Source organism: Syngnathus acus, chromosome 19 (assembly GCF_901709675.1).
Source record: "Syngnathus acus chromosome 19, fSynAcu1.2, whole genome shotgun sequence".
NCBI classification, from domain to species: domain Eukaryota; kingdom Metazoa; phylum Chordata; class Actinopteri; order Syngnathiformes; family Syngnathidae; genus Syngnathus; species Syngnathus acus.
This window is the reverse complement of record NC_051103.1, coordinates 7,691,092-7,704,160: the sequence shown is the minus strand read 5'-3', so window position 1 is coordinate 7,704,160 and position 13,069 is coordinate 7,691,092. Positions and strand designations below refer to the sequence as shown.

Below are 13,069 nucleotides of genomic sequence, written 5' to 3'. Positions count from 1 at the left end.
AGTTTGAAACCCTCGTTGGAAACCCTAACCCTAGCTTTAAAACCTAGTTTGAAACCCTAACCTTGGTTTAAAACCCTAGTCGGAAACCCTGAGCCTAGTTTGAAACCCTAATTAGCGATGGCAAAACTCCTTGGAAACCCTAGTCGGAAACACTCTAACCCTAACCCTAACTCTAACTCTAACCCTAACCCTAACCCTAGTTTTGAAAGCCTAGTTAGAAACCCTAACCCCAACCCTAATCCTAACCCTAACCCTAACTTTGGAAACCCTAGTCGAAAACCCTAACCCAAGTTTTGAAAGCCTAGTTAGAAACCCCAATCTTAGAAACCCTAAAAGTAGTTTGAAACCCTCGTTGGAAACCCTAACCCTAGCTTTAAAACCTAGTTTGAAACCCTAACCTTGGTTTAAAACCCTAGTCGGAAACCCTGAGCCTAGTTTGAAACCCTAATTAGCGATGGCAAAACTCCTTGGAAACCCTAGTCGGAAACACTCTAACCCTAACCCTAACCCTAACTCTAACTCTAACCCTAACCCTAACCCTAGTTTTGAAAGCCTAGTTAGAAACCCTAACCCCAACCCTAATCCTAACCCTAACCCTAACTTTGGAAACCCTAGTCGAAAACCCTAACCCTAGTTTTGAAAGCCTTGTTAGAAACCCTAATCTTAGAAACCCTAAAAGTAGTTTGAAAGCCTCGTTGGAAACCTTAAGCCTAGCTTTAAAACCTAGTTTGTAACCCTAACCTTGGTTTAAAACCCTAGTCGGAAACCCTAACCCTAGTTTGAAACCCTAATTAGCAATGGCAAAACTCCTCGATATGATATCGTATCGTTACAAAACCCGCGATTTACACCCCTAGTACGTACGGGTCGTGAAAAAAAAAAAAAACTAGAGAAAAGCCAGGCAGGCACAGCGAGCACATCCAAACTCCACACTGGAAAGAGGCGAAATTTAAACCCTGACTATCAGAAAAGTGAGTCAAATATGTTGTAGTTACCTGGTGCTGGCCAGAAGATGTGACCCCATTGGTCTGTGAATTAGCGAGATTAAAAATGAACACTTGGAGCTTGTTTAAGTGTTCAAGCAGGCTTAAATCTGTCACTGCCCTTTCTACTGTGAACTGGTAATCCCCATCTGGTAGCACAAGAGGATGGTGGCTATCAAAACTCTGCAGGATATCCTCTGAGAATGCAAGAGAAATACCAAATAAAGAGAACAATAAAGATGTGAAGAGAATGACTGTGTTCAACACTGACCAGTTGTGTGCGCTTCTGTTTGGTCCCGGGCACACGGAGTCCATGTGTGCCTGGTGGGACATGTTGGGCTGTAAAAACTGAGCAGGTGCTTCAGTTGAGCTGCGTTCAGTGCAGGGAAGTCACATCGTAACGATGCCCAAGAGCTCTATGCATGCACACAAACACAATTAACTGCTAATTAGGTTCATGTTCATTGACGTTGGGCTACTACTTTGTTCATTTTGACTTTTTAATTCATTGTATAACAATAGAAAGTATGTGAGCTAGCTCACTTGCACCAGACAAGGCTGGCATCTTAAACGGGCTCATTTCAGCAACACAAACAAATAAAGTGTGGTAAGTGTTCTATAATGACTGAAACTTGGTATTTTTTTAACAAAAATGTTAGACATGTTAAGACACCTGAAACTATTTGGATTAATGAAAAAAAAGGGCAAAATATTGTTGTCTATATAAATATTAAATATATATTTATTTTAGTTTTTGTTATATTATTCTATATTATTCTAAATATTTGAGTATCTTTTACCTGGTGTAGAATTTTCCTTGGCGTAGTAAGAAGATTGATAGCCGATGAGAGTGTGCGCGTGTACTCAAAAGCGAGTTTTCCCAATCCGGTTGTCTGGGACCAGTTCAACAGCAAGTCAAAAGTGGTCCGTATGCGGATGCCTGTAGACCGCTGATAGAAATCTGGCTCGGAGCCTGCAAACACATCAAGAAAAAGTCCTCTTTCAAATTGCTCACGACATAAATAGGACGATTTAGTGAGCTCCGTTTTTATGACCGGGTTGGCTGTAAGATTTATTAGCTCATCTGTCTTTGATTCAAACATGACAAAATGCATATGATGAGTCAGCATAAAACTCTTCACTAAAAAGAAGGCAAAGTTTAGAGATGAATCCGACACATGCTATTTTGTGAAAATGATCAACGCTCCCATCAAGTACATTGATAGTGGTTGAATTCCAGTGGTGAAATATTTGTAGCGTGTCAACTACCACACGCTTCCTGTCAGTTCTCTCCTTTCCCCTCGGCAAGTCGGGCTAAATGTCACAGGGAAAAAAAAAAAAAAAAAAAACTCAATGGGGCACAGTGTTACCATGTGAAACATGCTCCTTATTTATGACATGATCCTGCAGGCACTGAAATAGATTTTGGCTCCATACACGGTCTATATTAGTCAGAGTAAAAATTTCTGTGAAAATAAATATTTCATTTTAAATGGCATCCATTGATGGATGGATGGATGGATGGATGGATGGATGGATGGATGGATGGATGGATGGATGGATGGATGGATGGATGGATGGATGGGAAAATGAAGTTGATGTCTCCAGCTCTGATTACTGACACTTTACTCAAGATTAAAAAAAAAATAAAAAGCTAATGAAGTCTTCAAACTGAAATGTCTGACTTCCTTTTCAATTTTGGTTTCGGGTCCGTGGTATTTTTTCAGATGTCCTGCTATGTTGATCAGGGGAAACTGCTCTATTGAAGGCCAAGTTAAAAAAGAAACAAAAAAAATCGAGAGGGCGCTAGTGTATGACTTTTGAAACAGCACGTGTGCCATGTGGATAATGATGCGCCCGCCGACCACATTATTATTTTAAACATTAGCTGCACATAATCAACTGTCACCGTGAAAGTCATCTGCATAAGATGTTTTCACACATGTTCCCCATTCAGCAGTCCACACAAGTGATTCGTCAGCATTTTGTAGCACGTATATATCCACTGACGAGTTGGCAATGTGAACATCAGATTCACTTGCACTACTGTATTGACTGAGAGCTCATTAAACATGTCTTCTCACGTGTTTGAACTATCTGGGGATTCCTTCACAAAAGCAGCCAAGATTTACGACACAATGTTGCAACCTCTTATTTCTAAAATGCAACCAAAAATTGCTTGAAGATGATTCTTGAGTCCAACTTTTATTTCTTTTTTTGTACCTCTTTCCATGAGTAAGTTGAAGAGCGATGCATTGATGAAGTAGAAAATGAAGGCCACGAGCTGTGCGGTCATTTCCGAGTGAAGCTGACAGTCTGAGAGTAGTCTCTGGGTCTCAGATAGGACTTCCAAAACCTGCTGGACTTGATCAGGGACGCTGTCAACCGGCCCCTCAAGAGTCTCCTCGGATCGCTTGCCATTCAGAAAGCCCGGCAGGATGGGGTACAGGACCTGGGAGGATAGGAATTGTCCAATCAAGTGAGTGAGACATTCAATATTTGAGGCCGACCACCCATGTTGCCTTCACTTAACGTGACTCTCTTAGCATTGCGGCATTATTGATGGAAGACTACAAAATCAGACGAATCAGCAAAAATGAGGGCACCCCTCCCCTTGAGCTAAAAGCTTTTTGCTCCACCAAAGTCAGCATGGACAATGACAGCTCTGTTTGGGCTAATTGTACGCAGACATCCCCTTTCCACAGAAATCTTGCTCCACCAACAAGGCCAGCGCAGGCACTAGATCCACATTCCAAAAAAGCTGAATATGGCTCATGTGGGCTTGGCACGGGGCTGGAACAAGACTGCTGAGTGAAGAGTTCTGAAGGAATCCGCCCTGAGCAGATCATTTTACTTTCACTGTGAAAGCCCAGGGTAGGCGGGGAAACGCTGAAGGCAAAACGCAAGTAGACAGCTACACTTCCAATCACAGCAGACAATAGAAATGGGGGAAAAAATAACTTTTCTGGTTGGAAAATGCTACTCAGTGGAGCCAAGCAGGGAGAATGAAACTCAACTCAATGCTTGATTGACCACATTCAAGCAAAGAAGTGTATTGTCTCCCAGTCCAAAGTGGGCAAATAAGCAGTCTGCCCACAAGTCTGGAGAAATGTGCGCGGCGGATCCATCAACAAGCGTCTTCACTACAAATGGCTTGTCATTAATGGCGCCTGTTGTTTTTCCAGGCTGCAGCAATACTCACCACTTTATTGAATCCCTGTCTCTGTGTGGATATGGTATTTTATATATATGTATAGGAATTTGTTTGACATCGGAGGAGACTTTGTCACATTCCTCACAAATGTTCATCTTTCATTCTGGCAGAGAGGAGGATTGCATCCTGTGGTGAGATGACAAGCATGATGGATGACATGACGAGCTGGCACAAGCATTCAGTCATTTTGTGTCTTTCCTTCTTTATAAAGCCAAACTCTCCTTTGGTTCAGGAGCAAAAAGAAAAGGAATTTGACAATGACAAAAGCAATCACCTGAAAAAGACCTGGATTTGTTTTGAATGGCTGGTTGCAGTGGATACACGTCAACATTGATCTGTTCAGATTTTGCGAAATTGTTCCCAAAAATAGTTTGTTAGGGTCGAATGGAAAATATTGCAATGCTAAGATTCCTTGGCCGAGCGCCATGGGCCTTCACACAAAGGTGTCTTGTCTTTCACCAGGGTCACAATGACCCTAGTGTGGCTGGGCTGTCAGCATGCAGCAAACTGGGCCCTTTCTTCCAAGCCTGTCACTGATGATTTGCCTTTCTTGATCGACACTTTCATCGGCGTTGCGTCCGGATGGTGCCACCACACAAGAAAAATTGAACTTCTCAAGTCGTTGTACCAGGATGTCATTTGCACTTGAATAGTATCCAATCACGTAGCTAAAATATACATTGATCCTTTTACCTTGGTGATGTAGTACACACACTGCTGAAAGGTAAGCATGATGACCTCCTCCAGGGACGCCATTGTTTCTTCACTGGCTGGGTGCACACAGGACAGCTGTAACTCCAGAAGGTCTGGAAGAAGAAAAAATGGTTTTTTTTTTTAGCTGAACTCAAGGATCAAGATTTTTTTTTTTTTTTTATGTACCCCCAGCCTTTCCTTCTTCATCCTCTTCACTTGTTCTCCACTCCAAGATGACAGGCAGCTGATACTGGATGAACTGGAGTATCTCCAGGCTATTTGACATCCACACCACTAGGGGCAACAGTGCTGAGATTATGTCCTTGTTGCTGAAAGGGTGCAGGAAATCCAGGTATAAGATTTCATCAGGAGAAGTTGATCATGATTACACAAGTCTGCAGTAGGAGTAAGGGCTTACACGTCCTTCTGAAAAGCAGCGAGTTCCTTGGTTTGCTCCTGTGTAGAAAATGATACAAAACAAAATGTCATGATGGGATTCAAAATAAATTCAACCCTTCAAATGCTGTGTTAAAAACAACCCAATATGGGTTCAAAATAAATTGAGCCAGATTCCTGAACTGGTTTTGTTGAACTGTCCAATTAGGTTTTTCTTGTTTTGTTTTTCAACATTGGATCAAATTGACCAAACAGCAGTTTGAAGGGTGTAGAAAGTCAGTCATTTTCAGAGCTTTCATTTCTGATCTCTTCCGAAAATGGTCGTGCATTGCAAATGTTCTGCCTCCAAATTCTTATGTGTGTGGTCCACAATGAGTTTGGTCGAGTCGGTGACGTGAAACGGAACGATCGAGTATTGGGTAGCGAGCAAAAGCTGGCATGCTTTCTGGAAACAAATAGAGTAGCTGGTTGTGTTTATTTAATGTGTCTGCTGTCCTTCGCACAAAAAGAATTTCAATGTGGTGATTGAATAACCGTATTAACACCATTTTTTTTTTAGGGATCAAAATAATCCACCACTACTCACCCAAACAGCGCTTTGAATTTCACTTGCAATCAGCAGCAGGAGCCTTCGTAGGTCCGATGTCCGTAAATATGAGGCGGAATACTGAATGCAAAGGCACAGCAGAAAAGCAATGCTCAATGAAGGTCCGTCTTTAACGTGGGAGCTTCCCATGGCCACTATTTGCTTGATGATGCAATGCTCATCGTCAGCTCGGTAGTTCAAAGTCAGGTAGTGACCCTGCGGTGATTTCAGAAATGGAGGAGATCTCTTTGGACACTTTTTACTGGCTGGGCTGGGCAGGTTGTTGCAGAGGATCACATCAGGTGTAGCGGAGCCAAACAAGTTGGGCTCGGGAGCAGAACTGTCGGGTTCCTTTTTGAAGAAACAATAACAACATTGTCATCGTTATCTTGCCGATAAAGTGGATATATTTGTTTTTTCCGATTACCTTGTGCAGCAAGGGATCTTTAAATAGAAACAAGTAGCTTTGTCCCAGCCCAATGACATCACCGGGGCAAAGTTGGACTTTGTCTTTGAATATATTGCCATTCCTTGTGACGACAGCATCGGGAAAGGGGCACAACGTGGTTGGTCCGCCAGTACTATTGCGATGAAAAACGCAATGTTTTGGAAGGATATCTTCTGCAAGGAGGCCAATGTCCGCATCTCCGTTGTCATTTTGTCGCCCCAATATAATGCTTGGTCTCAGAAGTAGGTAAATGACAAAGTCCTAGAGAAACAAATAGTACAAGATGAAAGAACACGGATTTTTTTTTTTTTTTTATCTAACCAGCCTATAGAAAATATTTCAATTGTGATGAATTGATCAGGTTGGAAATGATTATTATTATTATTCCTATTTTGAATATCTAGGTTGTTTGTATTGTGATGTCTCCCTGCTCCCACAATACAAATTTGACACAGTAAAATGCGTTATTCGGAGAAGCATGACCTAAAGTGCGGTTGTGAGTTTATCGTGCATGTGTAGGTAGGGCTGTTGAAAATCCTGCTAATCAGACAGGAAGCAGTGCCACGGCTGCGTTTTACAGCTTCCTGATCAGTGTTCTGACACTTTTTCGACACTTTGCTGATGACCGATTTTGCATTACTGTGTTTCTTTTCTCTTCAAAGAACAGTGTTATTTATAATAGAGGACCAAAACAATGTTCAAATCATTCATTCATACATAAATAAACAAATATCAATATAATAGCAGGATTAAATTAAAAATAACAATAAAACCAACAAAAAGTATAAAGTACAAGTAAAAATGAAAAAAAATGAAAAATAGTGACATTTACAAATAAAAAAATAAACATACATACACAAGATTGAAAAACATGTAAAGTCGGAAAGGCATCCCCACCAATGCGAGTCTGTGCCAGCAAAGATTGGTGAATTGCATGACAGCCTCATTCCTGATGCAAAATATGCTCCCATCCCCTCAGTTGTGCATTGCAGAGAATTGAGGCATTGAAGGTGATACCTGCACAAGGCTGTGGCCATGTAGTAGCAGCAGGTACGGACAGTCCTGAGGTGGGTGAATGGAGTACTGTGTGGTGTTATCGTCGCTACTCTCCGTCTCCTCCCTCTCCGACGCCTCTCCTTCCCGCTCACCTCTCGGCCTCGATGGACACAGCGTTTCTGTTTTGGCTTGCAACGCACCATCCCCCTTAGAGGGAACTGCATGTTTAATGTCTTCTTCCCTGACTTCTGGGCACTCATGGCTCTCCACTAACGTTCCATTCAAGGACATACTTTGATCCTGATTGACTGAATCGCCATCGATAAGGTCCATCTCACTTTTACTCCTCCAAAGTTTTTGGCTTCGACTCATTGTTCTCTCCATGAGGGTGGAGTTAACTCTGGAGCGACTCTTTTGGAGCTTACGGGCCTGGGCGTTGATCCCTATCAGAGAGATGGATAAGCAAGTACAGGAATTAGCTGAACCTGTGCAAATAACCTGCTACGTATATATAAATACATTAGGGACGGAGTTAATGGGATGCAGTGATAAGGCAGCACCTGTTTTTTTTCTTCTTCAACTGAGTGCATGTGTGATCCTGTAAGTGTTAATGCTAGAGTCAAGCCAATCTACACACGGGAAGCAGACCTCGGTGGAAAGAAAGACACAGCTCATGGAAACACAAAGTGATCAGCCACGCTGATAGAAGGAAGGCTAGCACATGCTGTGCCAGTCGCAGAAGCAAAATGACAAACAGGACGCACTCTTACAGCTGTGTCAACTCAAGCCACTTTTTCCAGTAGAAGCTGCTGCTGCTGCTACTACAAATAATATCTCTGGAAAACTTTGTGGAGAATTATTTCCATGTAGAACTTTTAAAAGCATCATGGAGTGCGTTTAAAAATAGAGTTTACTTGAAACTACAATGTCTGTTAGACATTTGGACAGAAGGGAATACGAGACTAAATGTGAAAAAAGAAAAAACAGTTTGGTCTTGTTAAATGAACTTTGATGCATGCGGTTTGGTTGTCTGGGAAGAAAAAAAAAACAGCACAACTTTGTAGGAAGTCTAAAACTAAATTGACTATGCTTTATTGAAGAGCCAAGATTGTACACCAGGAAATAATAAGGGGCAGCCTACCAGCAGTGATGGTGTCTTTTTCTTTGGCCGTCTGCTCTTCCACCAGGCTTCGCCTCTGGATTTCAAAGCGTCTGGCGAGGCCCTCCCTTGGTTTCCATAACGACTGCAGGAGGAGCGGCTTCTCATTGTCGCCCACCACTCGGAAGCCTTCGGTTTTCCACTGGCGCTCGCCAATGAAGCCAATGGTGTCGCACAGAACATAGGAACTTGCCTCTTCTTTCCCAAGGCCATACCTGAAAGACATGGAAAGGAAGAATTAACACCATATTGGAAAAAACATGTTAGGTTAAATAAGCACTGCTTTGGCGCAATTCTATTTTATTTTATTTTATTTATACAGGATATTTATTTGCATCTGTATGTCTATTTGGATGGGTAAATGTAAAATTATTATCAGCTGGAAAATAAATCAAGTCTAAATAATGACTCAATTTTTCAAAACGTTACAATTATTTTCCATTTCCAATTTTGCGGACCACCTGCAAGACTGCCACGGACCACTAAAGGACCACCGGTTGACACTATGGAAAATGGACGGATGACATCAAATGTATTGATCACTCCAATTGCTGGTCATCGAAATCCAATGGAGATTTTGCTTTTTTTTAATTCTTAGTATACATGTTCCATGAAAAAGAAATACAATCCCGAATTGTTTCAAATTCTTTTTCAAATCAGGGTCAAGAGTCTGTGCTCAGCCCAAAATGGCATCCTTGACCTTTGAGCTATCATGAGATCCAAATGTTTCTTACAGTCACAGCGCAAACACATGTCGGATTTCACTTGTGTTAATCATTCCGTTCCATTTTTGGGGTTTGAAATCCAAGCAAACTTTTTCTCTCTGCGGAGAATTCCAGCCAACACTGGCCGTCTTTCACACAAAGTGTGGTTTGCGCTACACTTTCAGAGCTATTAAATGGACTATTTGGCACACGTACACACTGTGAGCACAACGTTGAAATTATAACTCAACGGACAGAACATAAAGTCTCTGTTTATTAAGTATAAACACATGTGCATGCCTGACTGGTTTTAGACACTTTTTTAATTGTTGTTGCAAAGCAAGAGAAATCATGGACAAACAATGACAGACACATATGGCAAACAGACAGAATGCATTCCCTCACCTTTCAAGGGCCTCTTTGACCAGCTCTTTTGCACTGGAATGTGTCGTGGCCAAGACACTCTTATAGTGAGCTCCTTTACAGATTTCGATTCCAAAGATCTTCAAAATTCCGGGAGCACTTAACTGGATTGACAGCTCACAGGGGTCGTCCGCAATTTCGCCATCTGTACTCACTGAATGCAACATGACATCAGAGAGAGGAAACATGTTTGTATTTTTGGAGGAAGGGACAGAACGTGTACATTGAACTTTTTGTTGCTCATTTTTATTTTTTTGCAGATCCTTATTTGATGCATACATTATGACATTATGTATGAATTGTGGATTCGCTTTAGCTGTTAAGCAAACACACACCGTTTAGTGACACACTGATACAGTGGCCAAGGTACGTTGCTCAAGTGTACAGGGGTGTAGTTTTGCAGACCCCCCCCTCGATCTCAACCCCTCCACCTCAACCCACATCCAAGAGAATTTTACAAGAGGGGCCTTTAGTTACAGGTCACATTCTTACCTGACATCTTCTGGCCCAAATGGAAACTCCCTTTTTGGAGTATAATATAGTTTCTGTGCGTAAGACCACACTATCCGAGACCAAGGCTTGCCCCGAGACCAGAACTCACAGAGACCAAGACAAGACCAAGGCTGAAAAAAGAGGAAGTCAAGCCCAAAACTTTCTTTCCAATAATACGAGTCTAAACACAGCATTCTGATTAATACTGATTATGTGGAATATGAATTCATCAGCGGACCTGTTTTCTGAGTTTGGTCATGTGACGTTGGCAAGCTGAGTTGTGATTGGTGGTCAGAGAAACTCTTACGTTAGTCTCAGTCAAGTTAAAACCATCAGCCACTTGCACGAAAATAAAGTTATGCCAAATAAAACAATTTGAACACATTTTTAATTCCTTAAAGGCATTCCTTACACTTTTCACAGGCCAAAAATAAGGCTACCAAAATACGTTTCATAGTCTTTACACATGACTTGTGTGGAATAACATGATGACTGCATGAAAGTATGAAAAAAAGTATACAAGGGTCAGTCAGTCAGTCAGTCAGGTGAAAGTATGCTTCTTGTGAATCAACTCAGTGTCTAAAAAGAGAAACATTACAACATGCCAAAATGCACTCAATCTACTTTCATGCTTGTTAGCCAGAGTTTCCATAGTGGCAGTCCAAGTGTCCCTACAAGTCATGCACATGAGATAAATGATCAAACTAACAGCTTTTGGCACTCCATTTACCATGATGCAATATAAGATCCTTTCTAACAATGCCAACCAACATCATGCCTTGCTTTTATTTTTTTTCTGTGGATGTCTGTTACAAATTTGTATTTGCTAATCCCTGGATGAGATCAGTCTGATGACTGCTTGTTTTTTCCCCAACTTTGCAAAGCTTCTTAAGAAGGCATTGTTTCACACTTTTTTTTTTTTTTTCTTCCCCCACAGGTCAACTATATCGCATGACTTAAGGGCTGTAAAAATCATGGAATTCTGCTTTGAAACATTAAATATCTATTTTCCATCAAACGTACGCTAACATGCATCCATCCATTCATTTTTTATACCGCTAGCTAACATGCATGATTCTGGAATGTGGGAGGAAGTTCGAGTCCCCATAAAAAACAAAACAAAAAAAAAACCACACACATGCAAGGGAAGAAAATGCAAACTCTACACCGGAAGGCCCAAGATGAGATTCAAACCCAGAACCTGCAGATGTGCAAACCACGGGACCGGCTTTGATATATCTTCAAATAAACTCTGCATTAGCCAATAAGTTCTCAAAGCTTCCGAGACATTAACATTGGAAGAAAATGAAAGACTTGACTGAGCGTAACGTACCGCTTCCTTTCCCGCTTTGGGTGGACATGGCCATGGACAGCGAGCCAGAGGCGGCGCCGCCGCCGCGAAGGAAGACTCCCGAGAGGCGGTTGGTGTGGTGACGGATGCGGCTCTTGCTAGGCTGTCTGAAAGCCACAGCCTCGGCCGACCTGCCAGTGGATGAACTGCCAGTAGACGAACTTGACCTGGATAATCAAACATGACAAGATGGACTGCTGAAGGATCCTTGGAAATCAATCCAGTTCAATAAACAAAAAGGATACCGAGAAAAATGGGATATTAAGAGGGGGAAAGAAAGCAACAAAAGATCAACAAGACATCAAATAAGTCATTACAACTAAATAATGTCATCTATAAATTCGTGTTATCCTATCATCAAGTTGATAGATAGTACAAGCCTTTGGTCCGCTGCCCTTCACCATTCCTTTCTCAGCTCTTTGCTCTTCTCAGTGCAGGAATGAAAAAAGAAAGGGTTGTGCACCACTGGGCAAGCCTGTAAGCTTCTTACCACAGTGGTTCAAAGGTTCATTGCTCCTATGCCACACTGCTTTGATGGAAAAAAAATAAAAGCGATACTGAGAATAAGGAATTCACATCAAAGTTTCAAGCAATAATAAATGCTGAACATTCGAATCAGCTCCACCATTTATGAAGAACCAAATGCACAATTATTACGTCTTACTGTACTATATAGAATTCTTACAGTGAGTCTGGCCATAGGTGCTTGTGATGTCATCCACGGACAAAGGAACAATTGATATGAAGTTTGTGGGGAATGCCTGGGTTGTCCCTGCTGCTCTTGACTGAATGTGTATTCTGTTCCAATTCATGGTAGACACTGAGGTGCATCAGCAACTGTCATCCTTGACCACACACTCACAATACACGACTGCGAGGAGTATGTCGGCATTGCAATGGTATGCTGTGATGGCCATCCATCCTTTTTTTTAGCACTTGTTCTCATGAAAAGTGGTGCTAGCAAGGCTTTCTCTGCTATGCTGCAGAAGCACTGACCTACATTTGCAACTTAAATGTTTTCATTTACATTTCTTATCATACTATGGTCTCTTGGCGATCCAGTGGCGTGTTTGTTGGATTTTTATGCAAATTAAGTAAACCAGTTAAAAAAAAAAAAAAAAAAAACACTTACCGAAGAGATCCATCACTGGACTTTCTTGCAAGCCTTACAAGGCGTCTTTTCAGAGAAGATGTAGAAGATGTCGATAACCCCCTCTGTGGAAGAGAGTGTAATTCCTCAGCGGTTCTTTGACTCATCTCTGGTCGTTCTTGTGTCGTTTTAAAATCAGCGTGGGTTGCATCATGTCCTATGAGAGCTCGGCTTCATTCCTGAGATGTTTCACGCAGAAGCAGCGACACAACGGCGCTCATCTTCTGCAGATGTTTCCCCGCTCTCATCCAGCTATTGCAAAGGCACTCTTCCTTCTTATGTCCAAAGTGAGCGTCAACTCTAAAAGATCAAAAGTGGATAAAAAGCGTAAGACAAAGTATCATCTAATCAAATGTAATCTAGATGTGCTTTCAATTATTAACGAGTCTGCTTTCCAGATGTGAGTCGACGGCGCAATTGTTTGGGGATGCCAAGTGCGCACATAGCACACGCGGAAACACCCGCCCATGCAAA

The 13,069-nt window shown here is 41.8% G+C and overlaps 1 protein-coding gene across 1 annotated transcript; it reads right to left on the bottom strand.

Moving 5' to 3' along the window:
* Window positions 1-845: 845 nt before the first annotated feature.
* On the bottom strand, window positions 846-13,056 carry LOC119138426 (ras-associating and dilute domain-containing protein-like). The gene is made up of 14 exons (XM_037278436.1): window positions 12,578-13,056; window positions 11,428-11,612; window positions 9,585-9,756; window positions 8,458-8,690; window positions 7,338-7,759; window positions 6,300-6,581; window positions 5,873-6,223; window positions 5,309-5,346; window positions 5,077-5,219; window positions 4,891-5,003; window positions 3,207-3,435; window positions 1,784-1,956; window positions 1,255-1,399; window positions 846-1,180 (listed from the first exon to the last, which is right to left on the bottom strand). The coding sequence occupies exons 1-14, from the start codon at window positions 12,700-12,702 to the stop codon at window positions 846-848; spliced, it is 2,946 nt and encodes a 981-aa protein (XP_037134331.1). The 5' UTR covers window positions 12,703-13,056.
* Window positions 13,057-13,069: the final 13 nt, after the last annotated feature.